The 18,343-nt window shown below is 44.4% G+C and overlaps 1 protein-coding gene across 4 annotated transcripts in view; it reads right to left on the bottom strand.

The window, feature by feature from the left end:
- The window catches only part of LMO1 (LIM domain only 1), a 61,256-nt gene extending 43,263 nt beyond the window's left edge, over positions 1 to 17,993 (bottom strand). Inside the window, exons 1-2 of one of the 4 annotated variants that reach the window (XM_038138737.1) lie at positions 17,443 to 17,993; positions 12,093 to 12,194 (exon numbers count right to left, since the gene is read on the bottom strand). In XM_038138737.1, coding sequence (XP_037994665.1) covers positions 12,093 to 12,117 — 25 coding nt within the window. In that variant the 5' untranslated portion in view covers positions 12,118 to 12,194; positions 17,443 to 17,993. Of the gene's footprint in view, positions 1 to 12,092; positions 12,195 to 12,596; positions 12,845 to 16,596; positions 16,824 to 17,442 lie in introns of those variants that run through there. The other 3 variants (XM_038138736.1, XM_038138739.1, XM_038138740.1) reach the window with 3 other exon arrangements.
- Positions 17,994 to 18,343: the final 350 nt, after the last annotated feature.

Below are 18,343 nucleotides of genomic sequence, written 5' to 3'. Positions count from 1 at the left end.
ATTCTCATCAAGGAGCTCACCCGTAAGATTGTAGCTTGTGCCTTTTTACTTACTTATTTATTTATTTTTAAAGGGAGCACTGAGGAAGAAAATGACACTATAACCTCCATGCTTCCCCATCAGGGCCCCCCTTCTATTTCACTTCCACAGAAAACTAAAATTCCCAGCCAAGTGACAGGTTTATAAAATTTTAATAGGGAAGAAAAAGGTAACCTCAGGCAGGATCTTACGTGCAGACTTTCACTATAAATGAATGCTCATGAAAATACAGGGGTTTTATGGAAACATTGACAGAGCTTCACAGGCTGTGACATAAATGCCTCAACATGGACTGATGAGAAGGACTAGTGGGTCCCAGCTCCTGCAGCCAGAGGCTATCGCACCATCCCTTTCTCTAACCCAAGCAAGCCAGCTTCATGCCTCCACTACCTTCTGAGGAAAGCAGATCTAGAGACCGGAAGCCCAGCAGCTTTTAAATTGCTAGCCTAGAAACATTCTTGGCCATTTCTAGCTACTTGTTCTAATGGGGTAAAAAGTCCACTTTTCCTTTGTCCCTGGTGTTTCTCCTCCCAGAGTGCTTGTCCAGACCAGTCACCCTTCATTTTGCAAAGGCGGATGAGTTGAAGCACAGATTGCTCTTCATGAACATCCTCTCTGCCCCTACTTCCACGTGGATTTACTGTCCCTTAGCTTGAGGGATCTACAAGTTACCCATAGCAGACAAGGTCTACCAGTGCCTCTCTCCAGCATTATCAACAGGAATCATTATTAGAAATTTCTTGTTCAATTCATTCCAGGATTGCATTTGCCTTTTACCACCTACTTCACACCTCAGTCCTTTTGAAGTCAATCACCATCTGTCCAGGCCACCTTTTTCCTCCTCTTCTGCCCCTTCCAGCTGGTGGTACCTCCTGCTTGTAGACATTCCAGTGATCCCCAGAGATCAGATGAGGTTCCTGGGCTCCTTTTCTTACTGTTGCAAGCTTCATACAGGAATGAAACCAAGGGGCAACAGCACATGGCTTCAATCCCACTCCCACCAGTTACCAGCACCACAAAACCTACCAGTGGTGGCTTTATACCATCAGGCAATCAGTCCTTAGTGCTCACAAAGCAGGTATCCCACCCTCTGTACTAAAAGCTCTTCTGAATGACTCCTGTTGGAAAGCAGAATTCATGGCTTTGGTTTCAGGATCTAAAACACTGCTTCTGAAGACAGTGATGCTTGAGGTTCATTTCCCCCTTCTCCCAGGTTCAGAACAGAACCATTATTTCTCATTCACAAAACCAGAAAGAGACGCTCCAAGGAACAGCCACATCCTGTTTAGACTGTCATTTCTTAAAGCAGCAGCAATCTAAGAGCAGTGCTCCATTGCTAAGGTAGCACAGAACCAGAATGGTTGGGAAAATCTTATATGACAATCCTGTACAGAGCTAAAGGAGTTTGTTACTTTTTGCCAGTCACTGAGTGTGTACAAGCACTTCTGGAAGTCAAAATTCTGCCTCTAGAAAACTTGAAGCTTCTTAATTGCGAGAGAATTATGGGTAGCCAGGAATGGTACCCGTGCCATAGATAAAACCAGTGGTTCTCTCAAGAGTGACAAGAGACCTGAAGTGGCCAAGACCCAGCTCCACCCAAAAGCTCCTCCTGATCTCTTCAGAATTTAATTGGCATTCTTTTTAGGGCACACACAAGGCAGATTAAGGAAAAACCCAAACAGTGTGCAGGGTGGAAGCACCATTACATGGTATTAAAATGTCAGAGGTTTGAGCTCTGTGTTGGTTTAGTCATGAGTTGCCAACAACCACTGATGGCAGACATAAAGCTTCCCTTAAATTATTAAGCATAAAACAGCAGACTGTAATATTTTGCTAAACCAAAGTACAGACACAGACAAAGATGTCATTTCAATATTTGAAACCAGCAAGTTTAATTTAAAATAAGAGCAAACCAATAAGCTCAGAAAATAGCAATGTGTGAGAGGAAAATTACACTGCTAGAGAAAAAAGTGGAAGGACTTAAGAAATTTATAAAAGTAATCTCCAAGTGGAAATTAGAAATCAACCCCTAGAAACAGAATAACACAAAAGAAATATTACTGTCCACTTTCTAAATCAATATAACACTGCTACACGACAGAATTACCATGGTAACTCAAGTAAAAAGAATAAAGCAATTCTTATTATTTCAAAATAAAATCACAGCCTGAAGCCCAGCTTTTATTACAACTGCTGATAGATCGCTGGCTTGTATTTATCTGAAATATTGCTTTTCAATCAGCTATTTTATGAATGTACAAATTTCACTGAGCAGCCCACTTAGACCAAATGCTCAAAATCTGCCCCCCCAAAAAACTAGTCAAGGAATCGATTATATATATATGCATACTTTTTTTTTTTTTAAAGGGAGCATTACTATATACATATTCTCTTTCCATTCTATCCAAGTTAAAGAGAGATAAGGAAATGAGCGAGAGTAAGTTAAAACCTTGTTTAGTCCGACCTCTTTAAATTCCAACTTAGATTCCCTGGAAAAACAAAACCCAAAAAGCAACAGAACAACATTAATAAGAAAGAACAAAGAGGAATAACAGCATACCCTAAATACTGCAGCCCTGCACAAGGACAGGGAATGCGCGTACATCAGGGGGTGTGCACAAACGCACACATGAGAGGAGGCACATCTGTTCCCTCCTGATCAAAGGCAAAGAGAAAACACTGTCTAAATACAAAGTTGCTCAAGGACGTTTTGACTTGCCCTGCTGGGTACTTCAGACTTTTCAAACATTGTTTGTACAGCTTGGAAAGTGCATCAAGCTCAGGATACTTGTCTGCGCTTCAAGCGCGCTGAAGGCACAGCTCAGCCGAGTTCCCGCACGCCCCCGCTGCTGGTGCCACCTTTTAAACACATTAGTGCAAGGGGAAAACCAGCAGGTCACCTTCTGCTCTCCTCCCCCAGACGTTCAAAAGAGCATCGATCAGCACCTGAAAGCAACAGTCGGACTTAAAAATAACAGGCTCCTCCTCTGCTCCCGGCCGCAGCCAACAGCCCGGACCAGCCCTGTTCTGGGGCACAGCTCCGGGGGGCTTCGCAGCAAACACATGGCCCGCCAACACAACTGCTGGCTGACAAGACAAGGCACCATCTACCAAAAACAAGGTCACTCAGGAAATGCCTGTAGACCGTCAGGATGTTTTACGGCACAGCCTTACCCCGTTTCTTCTGTTGCCCCCCGAAAATGGAAGAGGGGGATGAGACCCACACTCAAGAGTCATGGCAGGAGCAGAAGGGGAACATGACCAAGGCTCATAATTGTGGCAGGAAGATAGCGAAGGCTTTTCTTCAACAATCCTCAGGGATTAAAAAAACCCCAAAATTAAAATTGCCAATTGAGAGGGGATCAATAAAACTGCCCCCGAAACAGTTAAGGAGAGCAATTGCTTCAATAGCACTCTGTCCTTCCCAGGAGATCTAGAAGTTATTTCTCCCTTCTTCTGCAGAGGTCTGACCTCCTAACCCAGCATGGACAGCAGGCAAGGTGGGACCCAGGCCCAGCAGAGAGAAAGCAGAGAGGAACAAACCAGGGACAGCTAAAACACAAAGGTCCACCCATACCTCACTGGGGTCAGGCACATCCCCCAGATATCCAGGCTGGAGTTCCTGGGAATGATCACTTGGGAAGCACAAACTCCTCAGTACTGCAAAATGCTTTGAGGATTAAAAGCAGCAGTGATATGCCAAGTATCATAGCTGGAAGTAAAGACAAATGCTGCAACAAGAGCAATAAGCCACCTGCCAGCTGTCTTTTATATTAAAATATTTCAGTGTTCTTAGAGCTGCTTAATTTCCCATCTCGCTCCAAGTCCAGAGGAACTTTGTGGGTTGCTAGCTTTGCCATGCAACAGTGACATTGCTCATTATTTTTAAAATAGATTTAGAAGCTGTGATCACACAGCTCAATCTGAAAGTATGCACTGGTTTTTAGTATAATGTGGTCCTTTGCCGTCTCCTGCAAATGGGTTTAAAAGCAGTGGTGGAAACAATGTATACTTAATCTGAATGTGGACTGCAGAAAGGTTGCACACTCAAATATCCTGTTTTATGTGGTACCTGGTTGTATTTTAAAACACTTTTTAGAGACTTGGAGCCAGCCGAGGTCACAAACAATCACATACAGATTAGAAAAGGGAAAGAAGCTGGGGGGAGCAATGGGGAGCCCACTCTGGCACACACTGAAATAGGACACTCTAAATATCACTTAGTATTTCTTTAAAATAAAAACTGGCTGAAATAGTAAGCTTCAGAGAAACAATAAATGTAGAGGTGGTTAAAGAGTTTTTATTCAAATAAAGTCTTGCCCCAGGAGATGGAAGTAGAGTCTTGAAATACAGAGATAGGATTTTACATGTGCTAAAAGCATCAGTGTGACACTTTTTGGAAAAAAAAAAAGCGGGGGGTGGGAATACCTTCGTTGTTATACATGACAAAATAGCAACTAAATGTTTGCTTTGATCCCAGCGCGTAAAGGGTGAAGCTTTTAGGCAAGGAGCGGCAGGTGATCTCAGCTCTTCTGCAAGTCCTAATGCTCCTAAAAGCCACTCTTCCAGTTTCTGTAATTGGGCATCAGTAGTTAATGTAGTATTGACTGCATTACATGCTCCTGTGCATCCTCTCACTAATGCCAATTGCATCACCTTGTACATTTACCATATTGCTTAGCCAATAGCTGTTAAAAGCAATCCAAATCATGAATCATATAGGAAACTTTTAGCAAGACACGACATCCAAAGGAGACAATTTACAGTTGAGTTAATCTGGGTACATTAGCGAGACATGGATTCAGGAAGACAGACCAATTTATGTTACTTTGGTTTTACCCTTTATTGCTTTGTATAGGCAAATGAATGGAAGGGCATGGAGTAAAAACAGATATAAAGGAGTCCTTTTCAAAACAGATCTCCATTCTGTGCAGACAGGTCAAAGGGTTTGAGACTGATGCTTATTTAGGCTTTCATAACCGTAACAGGGTACTTACAGAAATCATTTTCCACAAAGGACTATAAGGATAAATATATAATGGATCCTGAATAATGTTCAGTACCCACCCTCACTGCAAGTACATTAATGCAGAAACCTGGCTGCTCAACACTATCTAAGGCACTGCCTGTCCAGGAGTCACCTGCCACCAGGAATGCCAGGAAGAGGTTTCACACAAGGTCCCAGGCAGGTCTGCTCATGAGCTCAAGGCAGGAGGTGCTCTGGAAAAGACACCAAGGCTCACCAGCTCAAGTCAGTCCTCTGCCCAAACATCTTTACTACATCAATTGTGAATACACAGAAAGTCCAATCTTCTCCTCCCTACCTGCCTTGAAGAGATTGCATCTTTTTGAAAGGTATTTCCATTTCTCAGGAATGGAAGGAAAGGATACAAGTGATAAAGAGATGTTGCTTAACCCACTTCAGCTGCAAGGTAGAGCCAACCAGGAAAGAAATTAGGAGCGAGTTCCCTCTGAAAAAGTACTGGATGCTTGACCAAAAGATGCATAGCAAATTGACACAGCCCCTTTCTGCTGTTCTGATCAAACCCTGTAGCATCAATAAAATAGAGATGGGAAAAAAAAAAAGGACAGCTAGGAAGTGTCCTGTTGCCTCGGCTTTTATGGGTAGGGAGTAATTTGTAGTATTTGTGGAAGGGAAAAAAAAGTGGTAAAGGAAATCTAAGGGAAATAATGGCTCATCAGCCAAAAACTTTACAAAAGAAAAACTGAACTGCATCCTTAAATATTGGATTCCAAAATACTGGAAACTCTGGTGTGCTAAGCCTAGTTTAAAAAAAGATCATGATTCCCCTTTGAAAGGCTTCCAGAAGTCCCTTCGAAAGAGTTGCACATGCAGGGAAAATGCCAAAACAAAACATTTTCACTAGCTGATCAATTTAAACAGCTGTGGTAAAGCTGCAGCCACTGGCACCATCATTAACAATTTAAAGCATGGCTGCTTTTGTCTTCCTTCCCAGTTACATTCTCATTATGCCTTTTTATTTATTAGAAACACAGTCCTCCGGAATACATTTCTATATCTCAGATCCATAATAAACCAAGTAGGAACATCCCTGGCTTCTACTCAAATGGATGTTGGCGAGAGGGTTAATTGTTTAATTCTGGTCCAAGTTCTCTGCAGTTCAATCATGAATATGCAACAATCATCCACTTTTTCTTTAGGAGAAACTAGAACTGTTGATATAAATTGTTTAAAAAGAAGACAAGTAATACTTTCACTGCCCAAATCACCCTTTCAGAGTTTGATTAGCACACAAGGAACTCTGAACATTGGTGTAAAGAATTCGAAAATGTTCAATGAAACTTAAAAACCCTCTAAATTTGGACACGAGCATCCATTATCTGCTTTGATACGGAATGTAAGTAGAAAGTAGTTTGCAAGAACATTCACTGGAGAGCTGAGCAGCTATTTACATGGATAGCACCCCACATCGTGCTTGGAAACTTCGGCTTGGGACTCATCCCACTGGTAGACAGAGAAAACACACACACACACACAACTAAAAAACCAGTAGCTGTGGTCAATTCTTCTCAGATAGGTTTAATTATGTTAATCTAATAGTGAACAACTTTCATTTCAAAACGCCCTTCCCTCCACCCCCAAGTCTTCAGTGAATAGGAGCCACATTCACTGAATAAATCATTCCCTGGCAACAGTTACGCACATTATTGAAGTTGGGGGCAGTGATTTCTATACCGTTTAAAACTGTGTCTATGTATTCTAAATGATGACAATTCTGTCCAATTTTTAAAAGATATAGACCCATTGGAGTTTTATAGTTCAGCATTTAGCAGCATCTGCAGTGCCTTCTTTATTCTTGTACTGCAACACTTAATGCTTGATGCCATTATTCTGATTCTGAATTGATTTCAAGTACAATACCTTATTTGCCATAAACTTTCATATTCTTTACCTAAGTAGGACTCCTCACAGATGCAATCAGTCATAATGCTAAAAGAACAGTTTGCCTTTAGCAGAAATGTTCATGCTAATGACAGCAAAGCAAAACTTTGAGCAGCAAGCATATTTCCAAAGAGAATAAAACCACCTCTAAACACAACGCCTGAAAACCTTAAGAAAGCTTCCAAATGAAATCAATTAATCCTCCAACCATGATAAATTTCTTAACCATTTAAGAAACGTATTTCAGACTCTGCTGTGACCCTTTATCACCAGACCTAATGGATTACTTTATTAATAATGCACTGCTCTTAAAAGGAATTTTTCTCAAGATTCTACCATAAGAGAGCATTTTTGGAATGGCTATGACAAACAGGCTGACATGTTCACGTTGTATTTATTAAAGATAATAAAATTTAACACTAACTCCAAAGAAGACAAATTATGTTCTGCTGCCAGGGTATCAAGTACACTTTCTACTGCATCAAACCAAAATTAGAGCAAACTGATTTCCAAGAACAAGCTGCTTCCTTTGCCCTATTACCCAAGCTGAAAAATGTCCTTACACTGTTTCAACGCTTGTTATGTCAACCAGGCAATTATCACGTGTCAACAGCATCTGGGGATGAAGTATGATGACATCCTACCCAGATCCTTCAGCCATCTAGTCTGAACAAACACTAGGAACTATTTGATTGCCTGCCATACTCCTATACAAAGCAGTTTGCTCCTCTTAGGCCTCCTTTCAATCCTTCCCATTGGATGAGATTTCTTTAAAGGGATATCTAGGTTATCAGCGCTCCAACTACAGTAGCCTCCATTTCTTGAATAGGTTTAGGCCATTACTTTACTACCCCATGTTTCTGCCATGCTTCCGTATTTGCCATTTCAGGGGCAGAGGGCATCTCCAGGAAGAACGACCTCTTGCTCCACACTTGGTCAGCTTTGGAGAAACAGTCCAAGTGTTTTTTTGGTCCTTTATGGCCATACCGAGTCTCATGTTCTGCTGCCAAATGTGCTCCAATTTTATTTAGAATGCTTCTTTGACAACTTTTTATCTCTTCTTCATGAATATATTAATCCATTGCTGTAATTCTGAGTCACAAAAGGACACTGTGTCATGAACTAAAGCCAAACCAAACATCTAAAATCACACCAAAACCATAGGTGTGAAGATCAAGCCCTCAAAAAACCAATGGGTAACTCAACTAAATAGGCAAAAATAACCTTTATAGGTCAGCTTTTGAATCAGCTGATGTCTGGGAAGATGTGCAGGGATTCCTCATACATGGTAAGCTAGACATCAGTGGACCACGGAGAAGGTCCGAGGTAGAGTGGCACAGGAGACGAAAAGGAAAAAGAGAGAGAGCTTCAAGAACATTAGGCAACAGAAAAGTTAAATACCATGTCTCGTGAGGAAAAGCCACTGTGCCATCTCCCCTTCTCTCTCTGCATCACTCCTCAATAGGCACACCTGAGAAAGGTACACTCAAAGGAAAACAAAAGACACCAGCAGCACGCAGAACAGCTCTTCTTCCTGCGCGGCACAATTTGCACCTGCTGCATTCTTGTGTGTATCACGATTTTTATCTGCAGAGCAGGATCGCCTGGACCTGTGTTGCTGAAGATAGGTGTCTCTCCATATCCACCTACCTATCTATAGGTACCTCCATATGGCAGCTGGCACAGTCCCTTGTGAAGCCAGCCCACAGCCCTGCTGTCCTGGCCAGGGCGCTGTGGCGCAGTTCCTGTCACTGACATGATACAATCCATTTCTCTGCTTTTCCAATTCCAAATGCTGTGGTTTTTTACCTTCTGTGTGGGGCAAGATGGGCTCTCACACAACAGGAGAGCCAACTGCTGCTACTAATCCAGTTTCCAATTACCCAATATTCATTGCCCTAAATACCTCCCATCAACCTTAGACCCATTCTCCAACCCCAATGCACACAACCACTGGATGCACACATTCACATTTTTCTTTTCATTTTTAAAGAAACGATGAAATTTTCTTTCTGTATAAAACCAAGGTACATGTTTAATGGAGTCTTCTGATATTTTACTCAGCCTACTCTTGTAATCTGTTTAATCAGAGTTCTGCTCAAAAACACAAAGGACCGTGATTTGGGGGCTCCTGTCTATGCAAACATCGGGATGAACACGCAGCTGATCAGTGTTTTTACAAGTGCACACACGCTCCACAATTTGGTTGAAGGATGCCATGTCTGGTTAACACAGCACAAGTTAGCTGAAAAGGAAACTTTCACCCCCCACACACATAACAAAGAGCCGTGATTTCTATTAGTGCATTTCATACCATACATGCTGATTACCAGGCTGTGCTTCATTGTTAGCAGAGATTACAGCTGGGATAAGCTGCAGCTTTTTCCTAATTGCTATTATGATGACTGAATTTTTGTTTTGTGTCAAGCATTATTCACACATTATACTCCAAAATTTGATCCCTCTATGATGCATTATTGATTCCATGCAGGCAATCATACTGCCGCCAATATGAAGAATTAATTTGGGCTATTCTACTTGATTTGCATTGCTCCATCATAGCAGAACATAGTTCTGTAGGGAGGCACAAATTGAAAAGGGAGATTTAACAAAATACAGAAAATGCTGCCGCCCTTTAAAAGAGACGAATCCTAAGGAGGGGAAAAAAACCCCCGAAAAACCCAAACCCAGCACAACACGTGTGGTCCAGCAAGAAATAAGGTCAGTCAGCCAAATTCATCTTAGTCAGAGGAAGGTTACAAGAGTAGCCTTATGCCTCTAATAAAGTAAACTAGCTTGCTTCAACTTATATTGCCAAAGAAAACAACTGAACACCTCTGAGAGTGACACTGCTTCAAAGCCTTTGAAACCCTGTTAGCTTCATTTGTTTTCCCAGCATAAGCAATACTCAAGCACTTAGCGTGTCTTTTATCCACAGGCCAGTCAACTGCAAAGCTGATCTAGAAGATGTGTAACAGATGCTCCACATCTACCCATTTTTTTTTCAAGTTCTACTGTGTTAACAAAGGAACTTACAGTATCTTAACAGAAATAAAGCCTATGATATAGGTTTTTTTCTCCCCATGAATAAGATTATTTCACAGTTTTGAGATGCCAACTTAATTAGCATGGAATGAATTCAGAAGAGCATGCCAATTTATACAGGAACTTTGATCTCACATTGGTCAACTCTTAGTCCAAATCTGATCGAATCTGCATACAAGGGGGCACTGATAATGATGCATTTCTGCTTGGTCTCGTATCTTAACAGTGCCAAGTCTTTGTGAAAAGCCCACATTTTTTTTTCATTGTCCCAAAATGCTTCATGAAACAAAACCTTACATGCCATCCCAGAAACTAGATTCAAATTCTACATGCGTGAACGTCCTGGAGGGAGAATTTTAGAAATAAAACTTATAATGAGGTAAAACCTCAAAATGCTAGCTCTAAAACGCTCCCTTTTTTGGGAGGCAAGGAAAGGAGAGAGGGAAGAGAAACTTTAGTAGAAGACTTCTGGTCTTTCAATAGTCAAGCCTTCCTAATTATTCTCCAGAGCAGTACTAATTCAGTTGTAAAATACTAGAAGACAGATATTGGTTGTAGAATAAAAAGAATATAATTTCAACTTAATAGCACTGAGCAGCTTTCAGTACTAGTCACAAAACACAGTTAGCATGACTCCGACAAAGGAAACTAAGTGACTTTGAATTACAAGTTATTTTTCTCATAAATATTTTTAAAAGCAATATGTATAATCAAGTAAAATCAATGCTACTGCCAAAATGCCCAACTTCCAATTTCTCCAAGCTCTTTTGCTCCCTGTGAAAAGCTATTTCATGTCTACAGTCTTACAAATATTCAGTAATTTCTCTTATTTTCGAATGGAAATAGCCTATGACCTTTTTTTTTAACACTTTTAAAGAGGTTCCTGAAATAAATTTTAAAAGATCAGTGAAATCCATTCCATGGCCCACTTCATCCATTTGTACAGGTGGAATGAAATAAGGAGATAACAGGTAGAAATGCCTGTTAGAAGTTAAGACGCAGTTCCCGCTTTCCACGCACAAAGTGCCACCAAGGCGGAGGTCCTTGGCAAGAGGCAGCGCCATGGATGGAAGTCCATGTGGATGGATGGCTGCAGAAGCCTTCTGCTCTGCCTCAGTTTTAATCCTTGCTTTCAGTGTAACAGCTATAAGGGAAAGACCTAAGCCACAAAAGAGCCTCAGAAAAAAAAAAAAGAAAAAAAAGAAAAAAAAAACCCTCATTAAAAAGTTGTGATTGAACTTACCACCTTCCTCCCAGAAACTACTGAAGACTGAGCAGTTAAGTTGCACACCCTGGCAGGCAACAGTGCAAAAGATAGCATCAGGTCATTCAGGCTGCTAACTAACACTGATCTTCCTCACATCAATTTGTTCCCCTTAAGCATCCTTGATAAGGACTAGTCAGCTTAAAAAAATAAGCATATCTGAAGTCCTAGAATCAGTCAAGCTGTCCTTCAGCTTCATTCATGAAATTACATCCCAAATGAACCTCCACTTCTGCTATTAAAAGAAGGGGGTAAATTCTAATAATAAACCAATGTTTTGTTGTTTGGGGTTTTTTTGGTTTTTTGTTTTTGTTTTTTTTTTTGCCACAGAGGCTTATTAGCTTATTGTCATTATGTTTATAGCTATGAAGAAAAGCTGCGAGAAATAGATATTAAAGGCGCACATTAAAGAGACCTAAATGGCATGCAAATGAAAAGGAAAGAAAAATCTCAAAATTAGATTTACAGTAAAAGCTGTTAAAACAAACAGGCTAAAATGGATATATCAGAGTAACTTGCAGAAAGAAAAATCTACATAGATATTTAAAAAAAAAAAATCAAGCTGTTTCTGCTATGTCCTTCAGCAAACAGAGCCTAGAGTAAACCCTTCTTGGCTGTCCGATCATGTCAGAGATGAGATTAAAAAAAAAAAAAATAAAGAGCAAGCATGCTTTTACCTACAGAAGAGGAAAACATCAGAAGCTCAGAGCAGAACACTCTGAAATGCACAACGCACATCTGTTTCAAAACTATTTATTTCTACATTAGCAGCACACAGAAGACACCGAGCACAGGCTCACACAATCTCAGCCCACCTACCGTCCTCCTTGTCCAGCACCATCATCTCTGCAATCAAGAAAAGTCCGGGCACAGATGCTTCTTCTCCAGCAGCCTCCGCTCAGGGGAGAGGAGAGCAAGTCTCTGGGAACACAAATAAGCTACGGTACAGCTGATCGTCCTTTAGCAGCAAGTGAGCTCTAATTACCCAGTTGTCCAGCTTTTAACCTAGATTGCACTCAGTTAGAATTACACTCAGAAATAAAGCACTTTGCAGATACAAAAGCAGTCTCACCTACTTTTGTGCCTCAGAATTGCAAGGAACTAAAACTGCAATTTAGAAAGAAGGGGCATCAGAGCTGTTTCTTTGGTTCTCACCTTCTAAATGGCTCAATTTACACAGTATAATCTATTTTAATGTAATTGCCTTTGATAGCTCATAACCCTGGCTGTTGCAACTACACAGCTTTCAGCCTTATAAAGTGTTTTCCCTTTGGATTTAAGCTGAACCTAAATCCGAAATTACATTCGCAGAGGCTAGAATACCTAAGCCCGACCAGCGCTGCCTCTGCCTCTCAATTGGTGAGCCTTGCACACTTGCGATGAATAAATGCACGCGTTTCCCAGGGCCCCCTCTGGAGCTCCTGCCGGGATTTCCTGGCGGAGCGCGGCTTCCCGGCTCAGCAGCACCACCTGCAGCCCGCCCGGCCCCCGCCCAGGTGCCGCCGGCCGCGGGGCCACCTGCGCCGCCGCCGTGTGCTCGGCGGGGCCGGGCCGCGGGGGATGCTCGGGGGATGCTCCAGCCCTGCTCCGGCTCTGCTCCAGCCCTGCTCCCTGCGAGAGAGGTTGTGTCTGGCGCCACGCAGCAGCTCGGGCAGGTCAGAGGCTCTCAACTCTCCGCAGCTGATGCAGGCTGAGTTACGCCAGCCCCGCTGCTCCCAGCTACATTTCACACATCTCTGGCGACCTAAAACTTGATACTAATTTTCTGCACAAACATTTTGGCTTTGTTTTCACACGTTGGTATTAGTCTCAGGGTGTACTCCGGAGAACGCAGCTCCATTTTCACTAGGTGGATATTAAAATGAATTTACCTAATCAAAAGCGATACAAACGCTTAACAGGTTTGCTCAATTTTTCAGAAATGCCATCAATGCTCAAATATAAAGTGACAGGTGAGGGCCCACGTCTTTCATCCTACATCCTGCAACTCTCATTCCTCTTCCAGACAAGTCATCTGTTGTCTCCACTGGCTCTCGCAAGGATTGCGGGATCAGACACTTCGCTACCAAGATCAACAGCACCATTTCACTCATCTCAGTCTTTTAGTCTGAGAAAACATTTCATTTCTGCTTTAATGATACTTCTTCCTCCCCTATACAACTGATACAACAGTACTCTAAAGAGCATGATAGCAGGCTCAAGTTATATACCCTTAATACCGATTTTTAATTAGATTCCTTATCCCCAGCTGAAGTGGCTTTTCCTTCCCCCTTCATTCACAATACTTAATCCTAACAGTCCTTGAGAATATTTGATGTTAAATGTATCGGTTTACATTGAGCTGTTTTCATCCAGTGCTTCCAACAACTCCTGTTTCCTAGTGATACTAGTTTGCAAGTGTTGAATATGTATTTTAGCATAAGAGTGCAACCACCATAAATAATCACTTTCTTTTAGGAAGTGTCACAAGCTAGAAAGGAGGAGGACTTTATCGCAAAGATTAAAGTCTAATAGTTAAAAGGATACACGCAAAAACTAACAAAACCACAGCCTTTTTTTTAGATTTGAGGAACTTTACCACTTCCAATATACTACTGGCCTCCATCAGAAAATGGTGAATTCCAAAAATGTTCCATCTTTCTGTCTGTGCACTTTTCAACCCTGCCACCTTCAAAAAGAACAGACTTACCCCAAAATACATGGTACATTTCAACTCCCACTATTCGGTAACTACAAGAAAGGCAATGTTTTGATAAAAATGAAGTTAGCCATTGTCTGTCACAGCTGACTTCTGCAGCAGAGCAAACTAGTAGACATAATGCACTCATGAAAAAATATGCAGCACCGGATCAATGTACATTTTATTCCTTTACTGCTCCATCATGTCATAGAGGCTGGATTACTCCCTGCGCAAACAGATTTTTTTAAACGCTTTATCTGCTTACTCATTTCACACACCAACAATTAAAAAAAAAAAAAGTTTTCTAACCCCCAACACATTTGTACAGCAATTTAAGTCAACTACAATTAACACAATCTGTTGGAATTAATCATGCTACCTGATGTCAGTTTACTTTTTTAAGCAGAAGTCTGGTCTTTGCGATCAAAACATTTACGTATTTCAGAAATATCTTAACTCTCATTATCTTGAAATATATAAATGCGCTGCACGGTGCGTAGGTTGGCTTGCCCACAGCAAATTCTGCTGTGATTTACACAGTGGAACTGACTAAAATGAGAGCCTTGAAGTTTTTCTCTCTCAACCTTTCTCTCCCCCACCCCTCTCGTCTCTCTTCTCTCAGTTCCTAACATTTGTTTGGGGAAGATACCTGCCAGAGTTCCCCTGTGAACCAGTATTTTCTAATATCAAGTCATGTTGCATCAGTCAAGTTATATTATGTCACTTCAAACATACAAAATGCTGTTACCTCCCTGACATAACTTGACGTGATGCCACAACACATCAAGTCAGAAACATTATTATTGTTGTTATTTTTTCAGTCTGCCCCTTCATCCTCAATGATATCTGTGAAGACCCACAGAAAAGTATTATTGAGTCTCTAGTACTTCTTGGCACCACAAAGCGTGCTTGCCAAGGAAGCTTTTTGCTCACAAACCCAGAGTGGAAACCCAAGTCCGCGGTTCTCGCACCGCTGGGGCAATCCTGGTGTCACACTGGCGCGGGCACACAGCCCTAGGGTCCCAAGCTGAAAGAGTGGGCAGCTGCCTGAGGCCAATGGCCATGGCTCAGCTTCCCAAGTGGCCTTCAGGGATGCAAAAGCGAGGGGCTCATATCTATAAGGCAGCAAGTGTCCTCCTTGCGATGCACCGGGACTTCTGGGAGGGGTAATCCTGAAATCCTGCCCTTCTCTATGCAGTAATCACTATGAATACCCCCTCCGATGCCAGAGACCTCAAAAGAAGAAAACCCCTCGAAGAAAAACTCTACATGGCAAAGCCTCTTAAATCAAAGGGAGAACTGGATAGTAGCCACAACACTGGGATTTTTAGATGGTGAAAATCAGACCGGCTTCTGGGAAAAAGAAAAATAAAAGGAAAATAAAAAGGGCCATTTATGGGAGTAAAACAGACCCATTTTTATCAACAAGCTCATTCAAGCTTGATTTCAAAAGGAATTGGTTTAGTTAGCAAAAGCTTCCATTTTAGTCCATTTGTAACCTATGCAGGTCCAGCATCCCCTTTTAACATTCACAGATGAGCGGGCAAGTGGAGCCCATTTGAATCAGGCAGAAAGAAACTTACAAAGGTAAAATGACCTCTTCATAAAAAGAGTTTCCTCTCTGAGTCTCACCTTCTGTCCACTATTTCTCCAGGGCATCTTTAAAACTGACCATAATTTCTCCTCGAGCATAACTACTCCATCAACAGCACAGGAGATTCCTAGGCATTACCGCACCTTGTTGCTCTGATCTTCACATCCCTCTCATCAGGGGTTTGTTTCCTACTTTGCTCCTTTTTTTAAGTGCACCCCACACTAATTTCCTCTTTACCTCTCCCATCCACCACCATTATTCCCTTTTATACACAGCCACTCACGAAATCTCCTGGAAGGAGGCTGTTGAGAACTGTCTGGATAATCAAGGGTTCTAGTTTCATTTCCTTACAGCACCATCAGGCCGGCCCCGAGCTCCTCGTGTTTAATGAGTACGTCTGAGACACTTGAAAGAGCCCAAACACCCCTATTAGGAAACCCTCCTTAGATGTCGGTCTCTCCTCGCAGCTCACCTGTGCCTCTCGCCCCCGCAATGGAGGCAGCATCCTGCTGGCAGCCTGTCAATCACACGGAAACAGACACGGGCTGCCAGGCACCCCCTGACACAGAGTCACCGGGATGAAGACATCACCCGGTTATTATTATTAAAGGGTATTAATAGAGATGTTAAGAGCCCTTCCTTCCTTTTCCTCCAGCAGCTGAGCAAAATTCAGGGGACTCTCGCAACGCAGGTTACCCCTGAAAGTGAGGTCGGAGAGAAACACAAACCTTGTTCCACACACCAGTAAGAAACTACCCGTGTTTAATTCCTCGGTCATTACTTAACCTTTTTACCTAAGTGCACAGGAGGCGAGGGATGAGAAAAGTCTTTCTACTGTTATCTCTCACTGACCAGTGAGATAAGTTCATCCCCTCCTCTCCAACACACGCGCTTTCCACTGGAGCACTACAGAGCCCGTTAATAACACTACATCAGTTTGCTTCAGAGGGCTTCAAGAAACTGGAGGAAAAAAAAAGATGCTGGGAGAGGGATTCTCCGAGGGCCCAGAGGCATGTGACGAGCGTGCAGCGAGCTCCCTCCCCACGCACCTCTCCGGAGCAGCGAGCATTTAACCTTGCGGTTGTCAGCGCTTCGGCCCCCTCCCTCACGGCCGCTCGCACAAGCCGGCCCGGGGTTGCTCTTCGTGCCCCGTCCCACTCGGCGGTGTCGCGGCGGGCAGACTCTCCCCGTTCTGAGGCAGAAACTCCAGATCAAAAGACAAGGGGAAGGGGAAGGAAAAAAGGTAGAGGGGAAAAAAACAAAAAAGCAACCAAAAAAAAAAAAAAAAAAAAACCACCAGCGAAGGAGAGCATCTCCCACTTGTCTCTTGAGCCTGGCATCCACTTTTCCGAGTTGAAGCCCCCGCCAGCCCGGCACGGGGACGTTCTGTGGCCATTTACACAAGCAGGCAGGGCCGCCCTGCCCGCAGTGGGAGCGCGGGGCGGCGTTCGGCCACCCGCGGCCTCGGGAGCCGGCGGAGCTGGCCCGGCGGGGACCCACGCTGCGGCCAGGGCGCTGATGGCGGCCCGGTGTCGGGGCTGCAGTGTCAGACCCTCCCCGGCCGGCCGCGGCACGTAGCGGGGCCGCGGCCAGCCGCTGCCGTGCTCCTGCCGTGCCCCCGCCGCGCCGCCCGGCCGGGGACACCCGCGCCGCCCCGCCCGGCCCGGCCACCGCGGAGAGCGACCCGCGGCCGCGGCGGGGCCGCCGTCCCGGGCGTCCCGGCCCCCCTTTGTGAGCGGAGCGGTGCGGGACAGGCCGGGCGGCAGCGCCGTGCCGCGGCGCGGGGCAGCTCCCCCGACCCCGCTGCCTCCCTCCGTCCCCCGGTCCGTGCCTCCCCGCCCGCCGCCGGGGCGCCCGTGCGGGAGCGGCGGGCCCCGCGCCCCGATCCCACCTACCGTCCTCCTTGTCCAGCACCATTGTCCCGGGCGCCGAGGGCGGCCGCCGCCGCCGCCGCTCCGGCTCCTTGGGGCTCTCCCCCTCCAGCCGCCGCTCTCGGCTCCGGGGCGGGCGAGGCGCCGGGCCGGGCACCGGGGCGCTGCCGAGGCGGGGGCAGCGGCGCGGCCGCCCCGGCGCTGCCCCGGGACGCGAGTTTGGAGCGGGGCTGCGGCGGGCTACGGCCGCGCTGGGCGCCGGAGAGCTGGAGCCGGGCTCCTGCACCAGCCGCCTCGCCCCCGGCCCCGCCGCTGCAGCTCGAGTGCCAGTTTAGGGATCAAAGAAGAAGGGAAGCGGGGGGGAGAGAGGAAAAAGGTAAGGGAGGACCAGTATCGGGGGCTGCTCCCCCTGCTCCGTCCTTGCCCAACCTGCGCTGTCAAAAATTGTCTTAATGTAATCGCGTGTGATCGCTCACAACCTCTCTCCCTTTTGCTGTTGCCACTGCAAGAGCTTTCCAGGCTTCTAAAGTGCTTTTCTCTTGATTTCACTCTAAATCTAAAATTATATTCAAAGGAAGGGGGGGTGGGAGGGAGGAAAGATGTGAACCTATCACTGAAAGCAAAAGCACTTGCCGCCTGCCTCGCTCGCTCTCTCTCTCAATTTATGTGCTTTGCACTCTCTCCTGCTGCTGAATAAATGCACACATTTCCCAGGGACCCTCAGATTCCCCTGTTAATTAAATCAATTCATTATGCTCAGATCTGATTAGCAGCCCCTTCCCCCCCTCTTTGAATCAATTATTCAATACACAAACATAATTGCCTGTGCCAGAGGTGTCTAAGTATTAGCTTATTTAACTCCAAGGACACTAATTACCCCTAGGGCAAGGGAACTTTTCTCATTAATTCTGACAAAACACAAAAG

This window comes from Motacilla alba, chromosome 5 (genome assembly GCF_015832195.1).
Source record: "Motacilla alba alba isolate MOTALB_02 chromosome 5, Motacilla_alba_V1.0_pri, whole genome shotgun sequence".
In the NCBI taxonomy this organism is placed as follows: domain Eukaryota; kingdom Metazoa; phylum Chordata; class Aves; order Passeriformes; family Motacillidae; genus Motacilla; species Motacilla alba.
Note: the sequence above shows the minus strand (reverse complement) of the source record. Positions and strands in the feature narration are given on the sequence as shown.